Source organism: Hemiscyllium ocellatum, chromosome 11 (genome assembly GCF_020745735.1).
Source record: "Hemiscyllium ocellatum isolate sHemOce1 chromosome 11, sHemOce1.pat.X.cur, whole genome shotgun sequence".
Classification (NCBI taxonomy): Eukaryota; Metazoa; Chordata; class Chondrichthyes; order Orectolobiformes; family Hemiscylliidae; genus Hemiscyllium; species Hemiscyllium ocellatum.
Genome location: NC_083411.1, coordinates 98,332,145 through 98,355,546, shown reverse-complemented (window position 1 = coordinate 98,355,546; position 23,402 = coordinate 98,332,145). Strand labels below are relative to the sequence as shown.

At 41.2% G+C, this 23,402-nt stretch overlaps 1 protein-coding gene and 1 non-coding gene across 4 annotated transcripts in view; both read right to left on the bottom strand.

Moving 5' to 3' along the window:
* The window catches only part of LOC132820523 (UDP-N-acetylglucosamine--peptide N-acetylglucosaminyltransferase 110 kDa subunit), an 85,128-nt gene extending 62,022 nt beyond the window's left edge, over nucleotides 1-23,106 (bottom strand). The window contains exons 1-4 of one of the 3 annotated variants that reach the window (XM_060832751.1): nucleotides 22,897-23,106; nucleotides 8,689-8,839; nucleotides 7,305-7,548; nucleotides 2,385-2,453 (exon numbers count right to left, since the gene is read on the bottom strand). In XM_060832751.1, coding sequence (XP_060688734.1) covers nucleotides 2,385-2,453; nucleotides 7,305-7,548; nucleotides 8,689-8,839; nucleotides 22,897-22,933 — 501 coding nt within the window. In that variant the 5' untranslated portion in view covers nucleotides 22,934-23,106. The other 2 variants (XM_060832750.1, XM_060832752.1) reach the window with 2 other exon arrangements.
* LOC132820556 (U6 spliceosomal RNA) lies at nucleotides 6,339-6,441 on the bottom strand. The gene has a single exon (XR_009645218.1). It is a non-coding gene; the product is annotated as a U6 spliceosomal RNA (small nuclear RNA).
* Nucleotides 23,107-23,402: the final 296 nt, after the last annotated feature.

Sequence of the window (23,402 nt, the reverse complement as noted above, 5' to 3'; positions counted from 1 at the left end):
AATATCAAAACTAAAAATCATTAGTTCAATCAAACAGATTAAAAAGTTAGAGTTCAAAGAACCACAAAAATTAAAAGTATTACGACTGAGCAGCTGTACAAGGCTATGCTGCACATATTGTTCTTTTGACGCCAGTCAGAATTAACAAGCACCAGTGACAACCTGGACACTTCACTCAGAACTATCTAAGGTAGATGCGCAGCCAGCTATCTACTGAATAACGCAAGCGCTCGCATGCGCATCGCCGCGCAGCCTATGCGTTACTGCAGGCTCACAGCGCATGATCAGTAGAGCAGATTGCTGCAAACCAAACAAAGAGGAAAGAAATTAACAAAATCAGTAGTTAGAAGCTTTACTGGTACTTTGTAGAGCTATTGCCAATTTTAAAATATATAAATAATTTTTTTCTAAGACAGTGGCTACTTTAAAAACACGCATCAAGTTGAACAATTTTTCTTCCCAATTACAGTTATTTTTCCCATTTTTAAGTAGTAAATATGAATACTTATTTAGACACTTTTTTGGAAGCCACGAGACAGAAGAACTCAGGCATGGAGGCAAATTGTTTGTGGCAGTGCTACAAACCCGTTACCATTATTTCATCTCATTTTCAGGGTAGTCGATGATGGGAAGAGCAGACGGTGTCACCCCTAGATCCTGGCCTCGACCTCCGGTCAGCGAGGCACCTACAGGGGAGAGCTTTCACCCGCCTGAAACCTTCTATGTATAATATCAATCATGAAAACGAAAAAGACAAATAAGAAAGACAAAATAGTTAGTAAAGAGTCCAACAACATATTCCTGGATTTGTTCTAAAATGCAATCTTCTGAAAGAAAAAAAACAGACAGTTTCACGCTTATGTTCCAAAGCAGTTAATGTGTTTAGCTTCAATTCATGCATTCAAAGTGCTGAAATGTATAACTGTATCTGACAATGACATGTTTGGGGCCCCAACTTTGAGAAAGAAAAACAAGAACGACAACAAAAACAAAAAACAAAAACAAAAATTCGGTGGTCTGCTATGAAGGCATTTACTCACCGAACCAAAAAAAACCTAAACTTAGGTTTAGATTTTGCCTATCCAAATTGGAAACACACACCGGCAAGGGTCTGGTGGCAAGGGATGGGCAAAAGAGGTGCAGGACAGGGTAGGGTGGAGCAAGGGTTGTTATTCTCAGACCTCCTTTCCATACCAGACAGCCTCAAATTCAAGGAAGAAAGGGCGTCCATATAAAAGTCACAAAAAAGTTGTATTTATAAACTAGCTACACTAAACTTCTACTGGTTTTGTCTTTTAAATGTACCGATCAGAGCTTTAAATGAAATCTCATTTTATACTTCATCGAACGAAACATCTAACTATCACCTTCCACCGCTGAAATAAAGAAGTCAGCATCGAGGAGCAAGCGCAGTCTCACTTAATACAGATTGAAGCCGCAGTGGAATGCGCTGAAAGTTAGCTCTCCATTCAACGGCCTGTGGGCTGAGGCACTATTTACCCCATTGATCATTGTAACCCCACCTCCCCACATCCTCCCACCAAGCCCTCTCACTCTACCCCATAAGCACACATACACAAAGTCAAATGGACAGCTACGCTGCGCAGACACTCCACTTTGCAAGCGCGCGGGACTCAGAATATCAGGTTGAGGGACTCTGGATGAGGTCCCCCTCTCCTCACATTCATTGCCCCTCAGTGGCTTTGCATAAGGTGGCTTTTAACTCTCCAAAACGGTGTATTTATATGTATATATACATGTAAACATGTACACATATATATATATACATACACATACATTAAAATGTAAATTTGAAACAATGGGTGATCAACACCACTTAAATGCCAGGACTAAACTACATCAAAAAGAAATTCAGCTGCTAGAAGCCACCTTATTAACTGAGCAAATCTGGAACATCGGTTCATTTCTCAAGACAAAACCAGCACTTCAGAAACAAAAGGTTTGAGAACTCAATTTGGGATCTGACATGGTAATAGCAGCCATTACAAAATGCAACCTTTCTTCCCATTAATGTTGACGGTCTGTGTGAGGAGTGCAGATGGTGAAAGTAGCTGACATGTCTCTGTAACAGAGACAGAATTAAGGGGGGGGGGAAAAAAAAAAAGAGGGAGGACTGTACTAATTCATACAATTTCAGCCAATCCTTTTCAGGAAGTCTATTTACTTAGCCATGGGAGCCTCATTTTCTTACTACACTTGTTCAGTCAGGTTCCTCCAACCATGTCTGACAAGGGGGTACACAGTCGATCATTTTCCATGGTTACTATCCACTCAAAGTAACTACTCGTCAGGATGATAGATTGCTATCATGATTGTCTGAGAGTTTCTCTTCACAGTATGAATTAATTAGCACCACCACTTACCTTGGCTTCTTCTAAGCGACCCAGGGCTTTAAGGAGGTTCCCCAGGTCACTGCGAACACAATACAAATCCTGTTAAAACAAGAGTAAAAGTTTATTTATGACTCATGTGCCAGCAAAGAGTTTTGATTATAAATTTAAATTATAAATACAAATCATTATAAATCTCACTTTAAATGAGATATGAATTACATCTCCAAATTCTCTAGTCAGTTTGCTGCTGAATTTTATCCAACTATCTCACTTTATGTGCATTGTTCCTAAGCTATGTACAGCAATCTCAAAGTGCAAATTAAACTGTTCAGTGGTTCCAGTCTGCAGACAATCGCTTCAACAAAAAAAATCATTTTTCAGACTATAGCTCTTAAAAGAAAACTAACCAGCTGTCACATAGCTAGCTTACCACAAGGTTGGAGCTGTCATGTCTGCACAGCTAAGTATTAAGAAACTGAACAAACCCAAAGCTACATGAAAAACAGCAAAACGAAATTTGATTTCCAGGTGACAATGAATTACTAGCATGTCTCAGATGGCACTGCTTACAATTCACTTTGCAACAGGAAAGATGTTGATAGTATATAAACATTTAAAACTAATGAAAAAATTATTTTACTGGCACTAAGATTTTAACTTCAATCAAATGTCAGGATTATCAATTTGGGCATTAGCATAACAAAACAACATCTGTCAACTTCAATTCTGAAATCTCATATTTATGTCCTATCCAAATAGTCAAGGCAACACTGCCATTAGTTGCATGATTCAAAATAGTCAGAAAAGCTTCTATTAGCAGTTATTTTAAAAATTAACAACTTAGTAACAGAGCTAGATTACTCTGTACACCCTGATCCAATTGTGTCTCAGTTTTTAAACATGTTCCACATCAAGGCCATACCTTGTTTTGACAATACGCAAGATCAAATACCATTAAAATACTCAGACTGCACACCTTCCTGGTCATCCTCTTCCATTGCAAAGTCCTTGGATAATTGTTCTTGCTCATGAAAAACAAGAGCTCAATCTTATTGTCTGACTTGATCCTGAACTCAAATAATAATGCTATATCTTTTCTATTAAACTTCAGTTACATAAGTAGATTTTACCAAGAGGGGACTTTGAACGTAAGGGCCATCTATTCCAATTGACTCATTATTATATTCCAAGATCATGGTATACTAACTATACTTTGAATATTTCTTTAGAACACAGTTGACAAGTTAATGCATATTTTGGTCTTCCATTTCTTCCTTAACAAGGACAGCAAATTCAAACTTACACTTGTGGGCTATCAGCATTGTTTGAAAAACATTCTCCTTATGGTTGGAAATGGCTATGAAAACAACACCATCAGGCCTATATTAAACTATAAAAAGGATTTTCAGCAAAGACTCTAACCCAAAGCTTTAAACGAGACATTTATACTCTAGTTGCTCACACAACTAAATGCTTGTGATTGTTGGAAGCCAGTCAACTCAGTTGTTATATTGCTACAGGAGTACTGCCCTTGGTCCAAACATCTTCAGCAACTGCAATTACCTTCTTTCCATCTCAAGTTTCCACTGTCCACTACAAAATGTTCAGAACTATTCACAACTCAGATACTGAACCTTCCTCCAAGAGAAGAGACTTCACTTTTTTCCACCCAATCCATCACAAGTCCAGAGTGACTAGAAACTGAGCACGAGCACTGAGCAGTCAGATATGACAGAACATTTTCTGCTCGTTTGGACAAAGGCAGCTCAGGCAACACTGAAGCAGCTTGATACCATCGGGACAAAAGGAGCCAGCTTGACTAGCATCCCATTTTTTACTTCCAAATTTTACTCCTCTTCCTACGTAACAGTATGCATACAACACACATGATGAACTACGACAACTCAAGCCTGCTGACAGTATATTCTAAATCCCCTATCTAGGATAAGAGGAGCAGACATATGACCAACACCTGCAAGCTTCTTCAAAGTCATGCACTATTCAGAGTTGGAACTACACCGATCAAAATCCTGAAACTCCCTTGCTAATAGCATAGCTGCAGACTGACAGCAATAGTTCAAGGCATAACTCAGCACCACCTTTTCAAGCACATTTGGAATATGCTTCAAAGCCAATTCTGGCTTTGCCACTGAACCCCAAGTTGCATGAAAGTACATTTAAAAATCTATTATTATAATGGTGACAAGTAGCCAGGCATTCTGCACAAAATGACTACCTAGATTTCAAAATAGGTTAGCAAAGGGCAACCTTGCATTGCTCTCAAATACCAACCCATACTCAAGATTGCAATTAAGCATTATCATCTCAACCCCATTCTTTTGGCTAGCCTGCCTGTCTCAAAATTAATTATGCAACGTATGGTAGCCATTCATGCGAGATGGTGTTTTACACAAAGCTACTGCTCCCATTTACCTTCTTTTCACTTATTTCTACTACACTTAATATTTCAAATACAGATCTTTTCAAAATAAAAACACCACTGTATAAATGGAAGGCCAAAGCTATTTATCTTGATTGTTATATCCTCCAACATTAGAGATAAGCCTTACTGCTGACTACAAAGTGCCTAATGGGTCTGGCATGTTTTGAACAATCTTTTCAGTATGCTGAAAATACTGATCCTCTTTGGGACAACAATCAGTGGGAGATAGTACATAGAATGCATTGCGAATATGAGTTTGCACACCCAGTATGGAGTGTTTTGTTCCTACCACTATTCCAATTTTTATTCCTGAGACAAACACTAAAGGCATGCCAATTCATCTTGCACAATCATTGTGCAAGTTATTGCGCTTAGAAGTGCTTGCAGAGGATGATGGATGATGCAGATTTAGAGGGCTTGATTTACAAAGTCATATGTTCTGCTTAGAGCAAAAAAGCTTTGTTTGAAAGCAGCACAGGCAATCACAGCAAGTAAGGAAATACAGATCATTTGCTAATCCATATTTTCTCAAGGTGGACAAGGAATCCAGGATAGAACCTCCAATCTAGACTGAGTATTTACATATTCTTTATTTTCACAGTTCTTGGAGCCAGAGCCGTGATCTCCTTCTGCATACAGTCTGCAACACCAGGATACGTAGTAGCACCACCAGCCAAGGTGGTGTTCACATACAAATCTTTCCTGAAATCTGCATCATGCTTGCATGATTCTTTCATAAAAAGACACATACATAACACAAGATACATGGGAGATGGTATCAAGAGGGCCTCAGAACATCTAACATGATTAATTACCTGCCTACCTCTTCTCCAGAGTGGAGGAGGAAGCAGCAGTGGACATCTTCAGTGAAAAAGCAGAACTTCTTTAGGTCAGACAGACAATTTCTCCCTCTGTTGTGGTGATAAAGGGTAGCCTGTCAGCATCTTCACGGGGTAGTTGTCAAATCAGATCACAAACCGCCAAATTCAGAAAATGAATCATAGGGCAGAGACCTTTGTAGGACAGGCACAGAGTGGGAAAGCCCATCACAATACAAATGGTTCTACCAGAGGCAGAGGCATACAGAAACAGCATGGCACTGGCATTGATAGTTTTAAAAATCATTGGTCATCTCTTCTCTGTTGACTTTGGGGTTCAGGGGTCTTCTGTGAAGAGTGTTCTTCAGGAACAAAGTTCACTGTAAAACACATGATGCCAAATCTTTCTCATGTCATCCCAGTTGATGACAATACCATGCACAACAGGATATTTCAACATCAGAATGCCCCCTTTCCTCCAGGCTTCAATCAACATTGCTGTCTTTTTGTCCCAATCCAACCATTACACCCTGCTGTTTTGGGTGATCAACTCTAGAGGGGAAAACAGCACAAAGGGGCATCATCACAAGCAGAACCAGCCTTGCACATACCAGAGCCATATTGTAAGCAACTGCATCATCCATGGCTATAGATTATCATTTGTTTCCATCTCTGCAGCTGCAAGCCTGATCTCACTCTTGGTTACTGGGTATTCAAAAAGCACCAGGGAGGTGGAACATCATGAACTTCCATGGCATCCTTGCACAGGGACCATGCTCATCATCTCTGTATTGCTCCCATTTTAGCATCTGCTGCCAAGGTTAGTGTTTATCCTGGTGAGATTAGGCATTTCAGCCAACTCTACACCATAAGGATCACGTTTGGCTTCTGTCTTTTCATCTTCCAGACAAACAGATAATCAAGCACAGGTCTAAATCTTCAGAAAATGGGATGACAGATTGTTTGGAGAATCAGTATTGCGATACAGGTTCCATAATACAAAGCAGTAGAATCACCATTCCATATAGAATTTAAATTTGTTTGATCAGAGGCTATTCAATTTACAGCAAATTGTATAGCTGACCATGCACAGCTTGAATGTCCTTGCTGTATCTGCTCCTCTAGAGATGCCTGGAACCAACCTGTACTTATTTCCAGATCCACGAACCAAGAGCAGAAAGAACGCAAGTGAAATCTTTGTGGGGTTGAATGCAAAATGACAGAAACCCAAAATGATAAATAACTGCTGATCAAGGACTCAAGATTGTCAATTTGCAAGGAGCTTAAACTATGTGCACATAGAAAATAACTTCTCAGCATTGCTTATTACCATCCAAGATCTACAAACTGACTAGCAAACAGGACTCTTCCCAATCAGCCCTGAAAGATCCATTCAGCAACTTGACTATAGATAGTCTGAACAGAGGATGCTATGGAAGTTTATCAATTCTATGTTCACCAACTGGAGTCTTTCTCACTGCAAAATGGCATTTAAAAAGACAAATGAAAAAAGCAATGCCCTACAAGAAAATTTAAGAAAACCAAAATTGCAATCAGAAAACAAAACTGAAGCCAAAGTGGAACTGCAGCTTCAAGTTTACAATTAGCTGAAACGACAGTAGATAACCTACAGTCTTTATACCAGAAACTCAAGTTTAAAAATCTGACTAAAATTGCTTCTTTACGTACAGGATTATACTGTAGGGCAGATACATAGGCTTGTACTGCACCCTCCATGTCGCCTGCTGCAACCAGTGCTGCTGCCAAGTTGATGTATCCGTCAATAAAGTCTGGTTTGAGCCGAAGGGCATGTCGATAATGTTCAATAGCCTCCTGAAGTTGTCCACGCTCTTTATAGACATTTCCCAAGTTTGAATACGCCTCAGCCAACATGGGGTTCTGTTTGATAGCCAGAGTGCTAAAGTGAGCAGACCTAAAAGGATAAAAGGCTGTTTAAATTTTATTTTTATATCCTCGCATCACATAGCAAAATACATTTTGTGATCAGACTACTTATTTTGTATGGTCATTAAAATATGTTCCTTTTAACTACATTATATTGACTGAATTAACCCTAGTAAAAAGGCAGTTTATTGAATTTTCCAATAACTTACAGATGTACAGCATGGAAACAGATCCTTTGGTCCAACTTCATGCTGACCAGATAGCCTAATATGATCTCGTCCCATTTCCCTCCAAACTCCTATTCATATATCCATCAAAATGCCTCTTAAAATGTTGCAATTGTATCAGCCTCCATCAGTTCCTCTGGCAGCTCATTCCATACATGTACCATTCTCTGCATGAAAATGTTACCCCATAGGTCTCATATCTTTCCCCCCTCACCCTAAACCAATGCCCTCTAGATCTAGACTTCCCCATCCTGGGGAAAAGACCTGACTATTCAGGATATAGGTTTGTTCGCTGAGCTGCAAGGTTCATTTCCAGATGTTTTGTCACTCTACTACATAACATCTCCAGTGGGCCTTGAGGCCAATAACTGTTGATGATTCCTGTTTTCTATTTGTGCTTTTGGGTAACTTTGGGATGGTGGTGTCATTTCCTGTTCTTTTTTGAGGAGGCAGTAGATAGGATCTAACTCGCTGCGTTTGATAATAGATTTCCGGTTGGAATGCCACGCTTCTAAGAATTCTCGTGTCTCTGTTTGGCTTGTCAGAGGATGGATGTGTTGTCCCAGTTGACGTGGTGTCCTTCCTCATCTGAAGAGCTTACCTAGTAGGGTGATGAAACATCTGGAAACGCATCTTCCAGCTCAGTGAGCAAATCTACATCCAGAACCTCAACCTGAGCTACAAGACTTCTCAAACCTCACCTGACTATTTACCCTATGTCCCTGATGATTGGAAGGTCATGTTGCAACTTACAGGGCATTGGTTAGACTTCTTTTGAAATTCTGGTCTCCTTGTTATAGGAAAGATGCTGTAAAATTGGCAAACGCTCGAAAAGATTTACAATGAGGGTTTGAGCTATAAGGAGAGGGTGAATAGACTGGTGCTACTTTCCATGGAGCACTGGATGCTGAGGGTGACCTTTCATCAAGTGGATTAGTTACCTGTCCAGTCTGCGACACTGGAAATGTATGGAGGAGAGAAGCAAAAGCACACCAGTGTTATCAGGCTCTTGTCTCCAAAGTTGCATGCAGTGCCTCTCAGCTGCCTCAAAGTCTCCTGCTTGATATTCACGATGCGCCAGTTCTGCTAACCCTGGAATGGAAGCATGCACTTTATTAGTGCTACTTACACAAGAGCCAGAAGGAAAAAAAATCAATGAAAATGTACAAACATAAAAGGCACACAGATCACTCAAAAACACTTTCCACCATGTAAATCATAACTGCAATGTTCTGTAAAGTTGGACAACCATAAAAGGAATTTATTTAATAGAGCAAATCATGTTAAGATTTCTCCTCATAGGAGCAAACAAGCTTGTCAACCAGCAGGAGGGAGATGGTTGAATAAGAAAAAAGGAAGATGGCAGGAAAGCATTAAAGGAGTTCTGAAATAACAGAACAATGAAAGGAGCTTTCAGCAGCAAATGGCTAAGGCAGAGATGGGATCTGCTAATGTTAGTGGTGAAGAAGTTAATCTTAACAATGGGGTGAATATATCAGAAGCATACACTGGATTTAAAACAGAACACGAAGATTACATAAAACATGTATCTTGAAAATAACATTCTTCCTCTTACATAACCAGTTCAGGTAACTGAGTTTACATAATGTTGTCATTGTGCAAGCCTTTGATATTTCAGGAATTTTTTTGGACCAGTAGTCAATGCAGAGTTTAAAACTCAATGAAATTGATGCTCATCAGTTAAGGAGTGGTGTATTTTGTCTCTAATCATAAAATACCAATATCATTTTAGTGCCTTCAAACAAAAAGACTGCAAGCTTCATGACTTGTATACTCCAGTGAATGAGCAGGACGTATTTCAGCAATGCTCCATATCGCCAGACACAACCTTCAAGCATCTGTACAGAACAAGCATAGTTATTGCAGTTTGATACACAGACAAAGGCTTGGTCATGAGAGGTAGCCAAACCCACATTTAAAATTAGAAAAATTAATTCCTGGATAATGGAGCATTTAACTCTGTTAACCAGCTAATTTCATTGAACCCAAGTCCCTTTTGTCACATCCCTGATCCCAAGGAGCAAGAATCCTGCCCACAGTATAAAGTTTCAAATCATTCACATCAGTTCCAGCAGGTAGTCCCATTTCTTTATCATGCTGGCTCAAATCCATGAAACCACTGAACCAAGAAGGGCCAATTATGCTACCACTTTAGGGAGACAAATGTGAGTTGACGGGCTTTCCCGAAAGGGAAATCATATTCTTTGCAAAATTACAATGTGCTGCACAAAAAAAAGGACTGTGTATATACTGTACTTAACTTTCCAAAAGACATCTGATGAGGTGCAGAAAATGAAAGTCCATGATCTAAGGAGTGACATATTGACATGACTTTAGCTAACAGGACAGAATACATACAAGTTGATTGGTTTCTAGCTAAAAAGATGAGTGGCAGAATCTCAACTTCTAACAACTTTTATAAAATGACCAGGGTTAAAAATAAAAGGTACGGTGGCCAAATTTGCAGGTGACACAAAGAAACCTGGGAAGGGAACACAAGGAGGCTTCAAACAGATTTCACAGGTTAAGCGTGCAAGTAAAGATTTGATTTGATGTGGGAACGTGAAATTGCCCATTTTGAAAGAAGGAATAAAAGGAAGATATCACCTAGATGTTACATACCTGCAGTGCAGAGGCATCTGGGTGACTTTGCGTGTGAATCACAAAAGGTTAGCATGCAGGTAGTTAGGAAAACTAATAGTATGCTGTTCTGTTCATCGAGCTGGAGGAAATGCCGGAGGAAATATCACAGAAGCGCTTCACAGGAGGCTCCCAAGCACTGAGGATGTCACCTAGACATGGGACGAAACGTCTGCAACACAAATTCCCAGCTCGGCGAACAGAACCACAACAACGAGCACCCGAGCTACAAATCTTCTCACAGACTTTGAGTAGACGGGAATTGAATAGAAATGTAGGGAGGCAATGCTTCAATCATACAGGGAATTAGTGAGATCGAAACTGGAGTAGTGTGTGCATTATTTATCTTATTTAAGGAATTCTAACATATTGGAATGAGAGTACTAGACAAATACTTGAAATGCTGGGTTGTTTTAGAAAGGTTGGACAGTCTTCACTGGAGTTAGGAATAATGTGACAGAAACAGGCAAGATTCTGAGAGGTTTGAACAAGATACATGGAAAAGATGTTGCCTTTGCTATAAAAATCTAAAATAGGGATAAAATTAAAAAGTAAGGGGTGACCAATTTAAGACAGCAATGAAAATTTTTGTTTTGTTCAGATAGTCACAAGTCTTTAAAATGGTCTTCCTGAAAAGGCAGTGCAAGCAAGAGTCCGAGTCTTTTTCAAAACAGATAGATAGATAGCACACCATTCCAGTTCTTGTTCAAGATAGAGTTATCACAGTCCCAGAAGACCAGAAGGAAGTGCATGCACGAAAGGGAGAGAGGCAACTTGAGTTTAAGCGGAGGGTCATACGTCTCAGACAAGGTGGGGGTGGGGGGAGAAAGAGTTCAGAAGGCAGGACTTTCATGGGGATTTCAGCCAGGGCAGGAAGTGAACCTATGCTGTTGACAACATTCTGAATTGCAGATCTTCTGTCCCATCAAAGTTCACCAACCCTTGTATCATTCAAGTAAACCTCCAGTAAACCATAGAGTCACAGATGTACAGTATGGAAACAGACCCATTGGTCCAACTTGCCCATGCCGACCAGATAGCCTAATCTAGCCCGCTTTGCCAGCACTTGGCTCATATCCCTCCAAATCCTTCTTATTCATATACGGATTCAGATGCCTTTTAAAACACTGCAATTGTACCAGCCTCCTGCACTTGCTCTGGCAGCTCATGCCATACACATACCACCCTCTGAGAAAAAGTTGCCCTCTTTCCCTAAACCTATGCCCTCTAGTTCTGGACTCCCCGACCCTAGGAAAAAGACTTGGTCTATTTATCCTGTCCATGACCCTCATGATTTTATAAACCGATATAAAAGGTCACCTCTCAGCCTCAGACGCTCCAGTGAAAACAGCTCCAGCCTATTCCACCTCTCCCTGTATCTCAAATCTTCCAACCCTGGCAACATCCTTGGAAATCTTTTCTGAACTCTTTCAAGTTTCATAACATTCTTCCTATAGGAAGATCAGAATTGCACGCAATATTCCAACAGTGGCCTAACCAATGTCCTGTACAGCCTCAGCATGACCTCCCAACTCCTATATTCAATACACTGACCAATAAAAGGAAAGCATACCAAACGCCTTCTGCACTATCCTATCTACCTGCGATTCCACTTTCAAGGAGCTATGAACCTGTACTCCAAGGTCTCTTTGTTCAGCAACATTCCCCAGGACTTTTCTATTATGTGTACAAGTTTTGCTTTTCCAAAATGCAGCACCTCACATTTATCTCAACTAAACTCCATCTGCCACTCCACAGACCATCAAGATCCTGTTGTAATCAGAGGTAACGTTCTTTGCTGTCCACTACACCCCCAATTTTGGTGTCATCTGCAAACTTGTGAACTCCACGTCCTATGCTCGCATCCAAATCATTTTTATAAAATGATAAAAAGCAGTGGACCCAGCACTGATCCTTGTGGCACTCCACTGGTCACAGGCCTCCCAGTCTGAAAAGCAACCCCCCACCATCACCACCCAGTCTTCTACCTTCAAGCTAGTTCTGTATCCAAATGGCTAGCCCTCCCTGTATTACATGAGATCTAACCTTGCTAACCAGTCTCCCATGAGGAATCTTGTCAAACACCTTACTGGAGTCCATATAGATCACATCTAAAATTCTGCTTTCATCAATCCTGTTACTTCTTCAAAAAAAAACTCAATCAAGTTTGAGAGACGTGATTTTCCACACACAAAGCCATGCTGGCTATCCCTAAGAATGATACTGAATACATACAATCACCATACAGCCTAAAATTCTGACATTTTGTTGAAGGTAAGACCACGATTCCATCAACTGGAAGTGATTTGGGCCTGGGACATTACACGAAGGGACTCCAGCATCAATGTCCTCATACAAGCACAATCATCTGCACTGCGCTCAGAAAGACCAACAAACTGAAACCCCCCCCTCCATACAGCACATTGCAAAATACCAACTAGGCGATTACATATCCAAAAATCACCCAAAACACTGATCAAACTTCACCACTATTCAAAATCAGTTAAATATGATCTGTTTCGAACAAATTTACACTGGCTCTCCTCATTTGACAACTGCTTTTCCAAAGAAATGTTTCATCTCTAATAATTAACAATTTCTCCACATTACGACCTATACTTATGACATTTGGCATGACAATACAGAACAAGTATTGCTGAAAGAGAGAAAGACATGTTCATCTTGCGCTCAGCCAGAATCATAAGATCAAATCTCAAAAGGAGCAATAATTTACACTGCATGAAAAGAGAATGCCGATAGTTAGCCAGTGGACTCATTGCTTTAGAGAATGCACCAGCGAACAGTTAACTATCAAAATATGCATAGATATGCTCTGTTTGCAAACATGGCACTGCATGAACATTCAGATTATGACCAAGACCACCATTAGTTCCACTTTTGCTTCTTTCAGAATCCTTGGGTGCATTCATCTACACTTAGCTGTCCCAAATAATTATCTGTTCATTACTGAGAAGCGATGAAGCAGTTCTTCTCTACCTAGTATCCTAACCCAAAATTTCATTTTCCCCTTTTGTTCAACCCTCCCCTCACTCCCTTCGATTGTGATAGTAAATATACATTTAATATTTTCACAAATCCTCTACCTTCGCATGGAGATTTCCTTTTGGATCCTAAAGATTAAAGTAATGAAAGAAATCACACTTTATTCATACACTATAGTTAAAATACAACTAAAGAAAGAAATTGAAATAAATTAACTACTGGAAAGCTTAGTAGAATAATGGATTATTTACCTATAAAAACAATAACTGTTCCAACATACTAAACACCCTTGTCAAAGGCAAATTCAGTAAAATAAATAGTCTCTCAAGCAATTCTCCAGTCCAGGAGGAAAAAAAAGCTCAGAGTCGCAGACAGAGATGTACTGTCGCTTCCAAACCCAGTTCAAGACTGCAGTAATTGTCCCTGATACAAAAAGCAAATTCCTGACTCTGAGGGAGCTTGACTCCTCCCATTCAGGCTGCTTTTATTGTTCCAACTTTTAAAAACTACCAACACCTCACAAACTGCTTACTTCTTGGAAATCCAACATAGATTGGTACTGCAGTCTTAAAACCAGTTTTCAAAACAAACACAGGATAGAATACACCAAGTCATAGCATTATCAGAATACCAATAGCTCTCAAAATGTCATTGGTACACTACAGATATTGATGCATTTACAACTTCATATGTGGTCACCTTTAGCCTTCTCAATTTGGGCCATTTTAGGCATATTTTCTATTTGCTCTGGGGATTTGGGCATCACCGGCTTTGACGCCTACATTGCACAACCCAAATCGCCCATAAGGTGGTGGTGAACTGCGTTTTTGAAGCACTGCAATCTATGGAGTGGACCCCCGGTGCAGTTAGGATGGAGGCTGTAAAGTTTTGACCCACGGACAGTAGGTCCAGATTGCAACATCACTCCACAAAGGAATGGTATCTAGTCTCAAGGAGTTTCTGCACGCAGTTTGTGCTCCAATGCACCATCTTCTAGGTGGAAGACACTGTCTTGGATGGTGCTATCGAAGGAGCCTTAACGAATTTCTATAATACAGATTCAAGATGCTACATGCATTGCTGTAGCTGTGCAGTGGAAGATCAAGGGAAAGCTGGCAGATGGAGATTTTGAAATTTCTAAACACAACCCACCCAACAGTTTCTCTATCTACAGCAGATTACAAAGAGCTCCAAAAATTCATTCGACAATTGCTCTTTCAAAAAGAAAATCATGACTCTACCAGATATTTTGACATTTTCTAAGTGCCCTGCCACAACACGCAATCGCTTGTAACATTTTTCCTTATGACTGATGTTAAACTAATTGGCTGCAGTTTCCTACTCTGTCTACCTTCCTTTTTGAGGGAAAGGAATCACGTTTGGTATATTCCAATGTATTGGGATGTTACCTGAATCTAGGGAGTTTTGGACAATTAAAATCAACATATCAATTATCTCACTTGTCACTTCCTTTAATATCGAGAATGAAATCCATTAGGACCAAAACAATTGTCAGTCCACATTTAGAATAAATTTGCTCAATGTCACTTTTCTGATGATTGAATTTTGCCAGGTTTTGCCTCTTTTGTACTTCCTAATTTATAGCTACTGCTGGTTGATACTTGCATCTTGCGATTATAAAAACTGTTCAATTTCTCACTATCAATTCTCCAGCCTCACTTTCCACAGGACCAAAGTTCACTTGGCTAATTATTTTAGCTATTTATAGAAATTCTTACTTTTTAAAATCGTTGCTTTTTTAAAAAAAACAATACACTTTCTCTCTTTCAAAAGTTTTTTTGTCATACTTCGTGGTTTTTATCTGCTGTCCAACCCTCAAACCTGTCAGTCACTTGTTAAACACTGTTCAAGAGGAGATGATAGTTGAAGCTGTCACCAAAGCAGACTGAGACAAGGAACAAAACTTAATAAAAACAGAACTTGATAAAATTTGACTTCCCCAAATACATATAGTCATTTTTGTCCCTTGTCCATAACAAACTTGAACCGCATAGGGTCGTGGTTGCTGTCACTAAAACGGTCACCCATTTTGATATTCCTCATGGCTTCTTTCCCAAAATTCAGCATTGCACCATGCCTTGTTGAGTTTTTGACACAAAAACACTCCCCGGATACATTTCAAGAAATCTGTCCCTTCTAAACCCAACTTTTTAATTTGTTGGGTCTTTGTTTGCATGTTGTTGCAGCAAAATGAATTAACAATCCTAGTTCTCAGTCCAAGCAAGAAGGCTCCGATTTTCAAGGTGGTCCCCACAAGGATGCAGCGGAGATTAGCAGTCTCCATAAACTCTCTTTCTAATCAAATAAGTATAATTTATGTGCATTTTTGCCAACCTAAAACAGGGTTCGGTGTGTTAATATACATGGTTTCTAACACACAAATGCATCACACTGCAAGCTTATAGCAAATTTGCCCCCAATAATTTAGTTTAAGAAATTTTCTCTACTTCCCTAACAATGCAACACAAGAAAATCAGGAACAGACTGTCCAAATGGTACAGTCCCATTTTCCTGGTCTTTGCCACTGCCCAACAACGGAGAATCTACCTTTTGAGTCTTTGAGACATGCACTCATCTCTTAAATCTGATTTTCTCTATGCCAATTTACACATGGCTCAGGTAATAATCCAAGGGTTATGATCTTTGAGGTTCTGCTAAATAGGTTCTGCTCCTCATACTGACTGCGCATAATCTACCTGTCATTGGTACCAACATGCACCACAGTGACTGAACCTAGCCCATCCCACAGACTGTTTTTAATCCAACCCTGAACCATACCATGGTTCAGGATAATAGCCATCAGGACTCTCACCTCGGAGGCAATAGCCTAGTGGTATTATCATTGGACTGTTAATCCAGAGAAAAGAGCTCAAATCGTACCACAGGCATTTGGTGAAATTTGAATTCCACGAATCCCTTACCAATTGTTGAAAAAGTTCATTTGATACACTTATATCCTTGAAAAAAAAGGAAACTACCATCCTTACCTCTTCTGGCCTATACATGATTCCAGACTCACTGCAACGTGGGTGACTGTTCACTGCTCTCCAGGCAATAAATGCTTGCCTCGCCAGTGATGCCATCATCCCATGATGGAATAAACTCATTGCTGGAGAAAACTTTAATTTGTTCTTTCTGACTTTATGCCCGCCTTACACCAAGTTCTTCATACTTTTGTGGCACGTGCATGAGAAGACAGATTGCGCACCGATTTAGCACTGAGACGAGGAGAAATTTCTTTATTCAGAGTTGACAGCTTGGGGAATTCTCTGTCACAGAAGGCAGTTGAGGCCAAAACATTGAATGCTTTCACTCGACAGTTCTATGCAGATCTTACTTAATGAAAACAAAGAATGAAGAGAAAATGAGAACATGGTACTAAATTGGATGATCAGTCACAATCACATTGAATGAAGGAGGACATGTGAAGAGCTGAACGACCTATTCCTGCTACTGTTTTCTATATTTGTATAACACGACTATTGGGGAGAAAGTGAGGTCTGCAGATGCTGGAGATCAGAGCTGAAAGTGTGTTGCTGGAAAAGCGCAGGTCAGCAGCATTCAAGGAACAGGAAATTCGACGTTTCGGGCATAAGCCCTTCATCAGGAATGAGGAAAGTGTGTCCAGCAGGCTAAGATAAAAAGGTAGGGAGGAAGGACTTGGCGGAGGTGCAATGGAGATGTGATAGGTGGAAGGAGGTCAAGGTGAGGGTGATAGGCCGGAGTGGGGTGGGGGCGGAGAGTCAGGAAGATGACTGCAGGTTAGGAAGGCGGTGCTGAGTTCAAGGGATTTGACTGAGACAAGGTTTCTCCAGTTTCCTCATTTCCCCTCCCCTCACCTTGTCTCAGTCGAATCCCTTGAACTCAGCACTGCCCTCCTAACCTGCAATCTTCTTCCTGACCTCTCCGCCCCCAACCCCCACTCCGGCCTATCCCCCTCACCTTGACCTCCTTCCACCTATCACATCTCCATCGCCCCTCCGCCAAGTCCCTCCTCCCTACCTTTTTATCTTAGCCTGCTGGACACACTTTCCACATTCCTGATGAAGGGCTTATGCCCGAAACGTCAAATTTCCTGTTCCTTGGATGCTGCCTGACCTGCTGCGCTTTTCCAGCGACACAACTATTGCACTACAAGACCCAGTTATAAGACTTCATGGACAATTTCAAGCTAGTCTTAACTGACAGGAGGATAGGGTACCCACAGTATGAGGAGATAGTGAGGAACATACATTCAAGCCACTACCCTCACCCTCCATGACTACCAATTCCTTGGTCCCAACACCTCATCTTCACCATGGACATCCTGTCCCTATGCACCTGTACCCCCATGAGGAAAGCCTAAAACCCCTCAGTTTCTTCCTCTCTTACTGACCTCCACAGCCTCCCTTCACCAACACGATTCAACTGGTGGAACTGTCCCCATTCGAAACAACCTCTTTCAATGCTCCCACTTCCGACAAATCGGAGGGGTGGCTATGGGTACCTGTATGGGTCCCAGTTATGTCTGCATCTTCATGCAATGTGGAAAAGGGACTGTACAATAGCTACACTAGCACAATTCCCCACCTTTTCCTCTGCTACGTCAATTACTGTTTCAGCACTGCCTCAAGCTCACGAGGAGTTTGAACAGTTCACTCACTACACTAACACCTTCCACCCTGACCTCAAATTCACCTGGACTACCTCCAACATGTCCCTCCCTTTCTTGGGCTTCTCCATCTCCTGCAACCGATTTAACACTGACATCTACTTCAAACTCACCAAGTTCCACTTATCTTGACAGCACACTTTCCCCAAACACCACCACACCCCCCCCCCCCAACCAAAACACCAAACTTCCAGAACAATAATTTCTCCTCCCGTTATCAGCCATGCCCTCAAATCATATCTCTTCCAGTTCCCATACCTCAACTCCCAAACCCCACCACCACTCTGCCCTCAACAATGGTAGAATCCCCAGGTCCGCACATTCCACCCCATTCATCTCCAAACCCAACCATTTTCACCTCTTATAGTCAGGTTGCAGCAAAAATATATTTCCCTCCCCACCTCACAGGAACCATTCCCTCCACAACTCTATCCTTGGATCCTCACCCCTCCACCCGAAACTCCTGCCTACACATGGTACCACCTCCTGACACTCTAAGAGGTGCAAAACCTGCACCCACACTTCCATCCAAGGTCTCAAAAGGATAATTCCAAATCCAGCAAAGATTGATTTGCATAACGTCAAACCTCATTTACTGCATCTGCCGCACACACTGTGGTCACCTCTACATTGGAGACAGATTTCAAATTCTTAGACCAGGGAACATGTCTGGTCCGTAAACACCAACCAACCCCACCTTCCTATGGCCATCCATTTCAATCCCCATTCCCACAATGACCTGCCCATTCTGAGCCTCCACCAACACCTAAACAATGCCATCCGCAAACGAGTCATGGAGTCAAAGAGAGATGGACAGCACAGAAACAGACCCTTCGGTCCAACCTGTCCATGCCAACCAGATATCCCAACCCAATCTAGTCCCACCTGCCAGCACCTGACCCATATCCTCCAAACCCTTCCTATTCAGACACCCATTCAAATGCCTTTTAAATGTTGCAAGTGTACCAGCCTCCACCACTTCCTCTGGCAGCTTATTCCGTACACGTACCACCCTCCGCATGAAAACACTGCCCCGTAGGTCTCTTTTATATCTTTCCCCCCTCACCCTTAACCTATGCCCTCTAGTTCTGGACTCCCCCACCCCAGGATAAGTAGACAGTCTTTTCCCTATCAATGCCCCTCATGATTTTGTAAACCTCTAAGGTCACCCCTCAGCTTCCGAAACTCCAGGGAAAACAGCCCCAGCCTGTTCAGCCTCTCCTTATAGTTCAAATCCTCCAACTCTGGCAACATCTTTGTAAACCTTTTCTGAACCCCATCAAGTAACATCTCATCTTGTGCCTCAGGAGCCTACCACATGGCATCAACACTGAATTCACCATTTTTCAATTCTCTCCTCCCCCCCACACCATCCTGGATGTAACCCTCTGATTTGGCTCCACCCTCTTGACCTGACCGATCTATCGATCTTCCTTTCCACCTATCTGCTTCACAGTTTACACCATGATATCCCACCTCCCTTTCCCTAGCCCTACACCATCTCCCCTCCTCCTCCCTAGTTCTGATGGAGGGTTACACCCAGAATGTTGGCTCTTTTGTTCAGATACTGCTGTGCTTTTGCAAGCGCTACACTTGATCAACACAACCCAGAGTGTGATACTATACCAAGTTGAGCAATGCCTTAGAAAAGACCTCTGACGATTTAACACATTGTCATTAAAAATGGTCTTCTCAGACTCAGTCACACTCCTGAAATAAAAATTGCCAAAGCTTTTCATCATGCACTCATGACAATTCACCAGATTACCAAAACAATATTTATTCTCAGTGTGATGAACAGTTGACAGAGGACTTACTCACCCATGGCACCCATCCCCAACAATAAAAGTTCACTTGCCAATTAATGAGCACTTTCCTCTCATACGATATAAGCAATGCTTTAGGGGGCTGTGGTGAAATGATAGTGTCCCCATGCCTGAGCCAGAAAACTGGAGTCAAGTCTCACCTGCTCCAGATGTCTGTAATAACATCTGAGCAGGCTGATGATTTTCTTTTACTTGGTTAAACTGTGGAAAATTGTCCAGAGTGCAAAATGAAAAGTTTCATTAAAAAGTATCTTTTTATAACATTCAAGCTCAGCAGTGTCAATGCAGACATCTAGACATACGAAGGCATATCTTCAATCCGCATTCAATCATACTTATCAGGTGTGATAAGTGCTTTCTTAAAACACCCTGGCTTTCCAAATGTTACAAGAGTACCAAGATCATCTTCAATTCAAAATGCATGAAAAAAAAGTGTAGTTGCAAGCACCCAGTTAAAAATGATACTTTGCACTAATTTCTGCGCTTTCTAATCAGGGCCAACAAGCAATCAGGTTAATCAGATAATGAGAAGATCGGGAGTGAATCAATGAAATTCAAATGCCAAATTTTTTCCTGGTCCATGCCCAATTTGGAACATTCCTCAAATAAGTAAGAGAAACACAGTTATGGAGGCTGGCACCCAAAACACTAATCAACATTCACCAAAAGTGACAGTGCCAGGAGATGTTCAGTAGCCTCAAGTATAAAGCACCTATATTTAAACAATACGTAGGTAGCTACATTCAGAATACACACATGAATAATGGCTATGAGATAAGATCACAGCACAAGGCACTAACTATGAAACCATGCCCCAAAGAGTGAAAACATTTCAAAGTAGAAAAGCAAGATGTGGTTGCAATTTTAAATGCACAAGTACATTCTATAAACCCAATCCTAAAATTTAATCTCTGGAGAAATATACCGTCAGGAAATGTTGCATCTACATTTAGAACCAAAGAATCCTTATAATGAGGGAAGAGGCTATTCCGTCCATTAAGTCAACAACGATCCTCTGAAGAACACCCCACCCTATACTAAATCTTACACTAAGATTCATCCACCTAGCCTGCATATGTTTGGACTTTAGGGGAACTAAAGCACTCGACAGAAACCCATGCAGACATGGGAGAACGCGCAAAGTCCACACATTGTCACCCAAGGATGGAACTGAACCCAGATCTCTGGTGCTGTGAGGTAACAGTGCTAATGCAATGAGCCCCTTAATGCTGAATTACATTTACTAATAGATCCTAACTTCATTTACCCATTTAAGCAGCAGAATAATATTGCTGGTAACAAACTATTTTTCATTTTCTTTGTGCACTCACAAAGAATCTATTTTACCGGATCATATGATGAGCTGTTAGTCAAGTTAGATCACATGGGATGCAGGGTAGGCTTGCCAACTGGATACAAAATTGGCTTAATGACAAAAAGACAGAACAATGTGCAGTTTTTTTTTGGACTGGAGACCTGTGACCACAATGTTCCGTAGAGATCCACTTTTGTTTGTCATTTATAATGATTTAGATGAGAACATAGAAAGCATGGTTAGGTGGTTTGTGGATGACACCAGATTGTGATATAGTGGGGAAGAATGTTATCTAAGATCACAAAGATCTCAATCAATTGGGCCAATGGGTTGCAAAGTGGCAGATGTAGTTTAATTAGGATAAATGCAAGGTATTACATTTTGGTAAAACAAACACGCCTAGGACTTATACAATTAAAAGTAGGCACTTGGAGATAGTGTTGACCTAGGGGTTCAGGTACATAATTGTTTGAAGTTTGCAAACATATAGCTAAGGTGGTTAAGAAGGTATTAAGCACAGTTGGCCTTACAGCTCTTTTTAAGTATAAAAAGTTGGGACACCATGTTGAGCTTATACAGGACGTTGCTGAGGCCTCTTCTGGAGTACTGTGCCCAGTTCTGGTTGCCCAGTTATAGGGAGGACATTATTAAGTGGGAAGAGGGTTCAGAAGAGAATGGAGGGTTTGAGTTGAGGAGAGGGTGAACAGGTTCAGACATTTTTCCAATGGAATGTAGGAGGTTGAACCTGTAGAAGTTCATTAAATCATAAGGTTATAGAGCAGGTGATTTTCAGGTGTCTTTTCTCTAGCCTGGGGGATTTCAAGATGAGACGGGACATTTAAAATGAGGGGAGAAAAATTAAAAAGACATGAAGAACTTTTTTTAAAAAACAAATGATTCAATGTGTAGGATAACATTTCAGAGAATGCAGGTACAGTTACCACATTTAAAAGCGATTTAGACAGGTACGTTAATAAGTAATGTTTGGAGGGATATGAACCAAGCACAGGTTGGGGTAACTAGTTTAGTTTGGGATTATGGTCGCCACGAACTGTTTGGACCGAAGGGTGTTTCGTGCTGTATGACTCTCTATTGGAAAGTTGGAGAGAGACTTTTACAAACTTTAAATTTATTCATAAAATGGTCACTTTTATTCTTAAATAAAGGCAAACATCTAAAACTTTTCACAAGTGCCAAAGTATATTGAAACTTGATTAGCCTCTTTGAAACCTCAATAATTCTGAGATCAGCACAGCAATGTTCAGTTTAACTGATCCACATTGTAGTGTCTGTGCTGGATTATTTGTTTTTTCTCATTAAGCTGATCTCACCGTTCCCCACCAGCCAGGTGATTTTCTTCGCCCACTGACTCAGTTTACTTACGCATGAACACCTTGCGTATGCACCATTCTGATCAACGATATCTAAAAATCTGTCCTGTTTACATACAAAATAATAGTCATACTCGCAACTACGAACGCGGGTGGTAATATTCCACATCGTACATCGAAAAAAAAACCACGTCACCCGCATACTTTTCAAACGCATTCCCCTCTCTTCCGGGAATTTCGCCGATCTGGGCTGACGGCATTTCTCCATTCCACTTCAAATTTCAGGTTTCATCTCACAGACTATCACAAAGTAACAGCCCCCGGCCGCCCGCACTTCTCACCTGTGCTGTCTGTTACACCCCCAACCGACGACGCCATGCTCTCGCTCGGGGCGCAGCTCAATCCGGGCCGCTTCCTCTTTCGGGGCAGGTTTTGACCGGTCTCGCGTGGATCACCGTCCCAGTCAACCGATGGCTGATGCCGAGGCCTGAGGCCTGAACCTGCGACGCCTTTGTTAGGGGCTAAATATTTACCGCGGTCTGTTGTAACAACCTCTCACCAAATTGCCTTCGTCACGGCAGTTTGTGAGAGCAGTTTCGCAGGGGAAAAAAAATATTATTTTCTGCTGCTGACGACCATCAGCCGTTTGTTTGTCCGCCGCCGCCGACTCGGTTTCTCTTTTCTCTGGTGTGGAGATGGCGGCCGGAATAAGAATTTTCATCGGAACTATTTTCACATCAAAGAGTCCCACTACACTTCAACATCCGATCACTGTTCCAAAAACCACATAACTTCCACATTTGATTGGAAGACTTTTATAACTTTATTATGTTTTCAATGAACATAT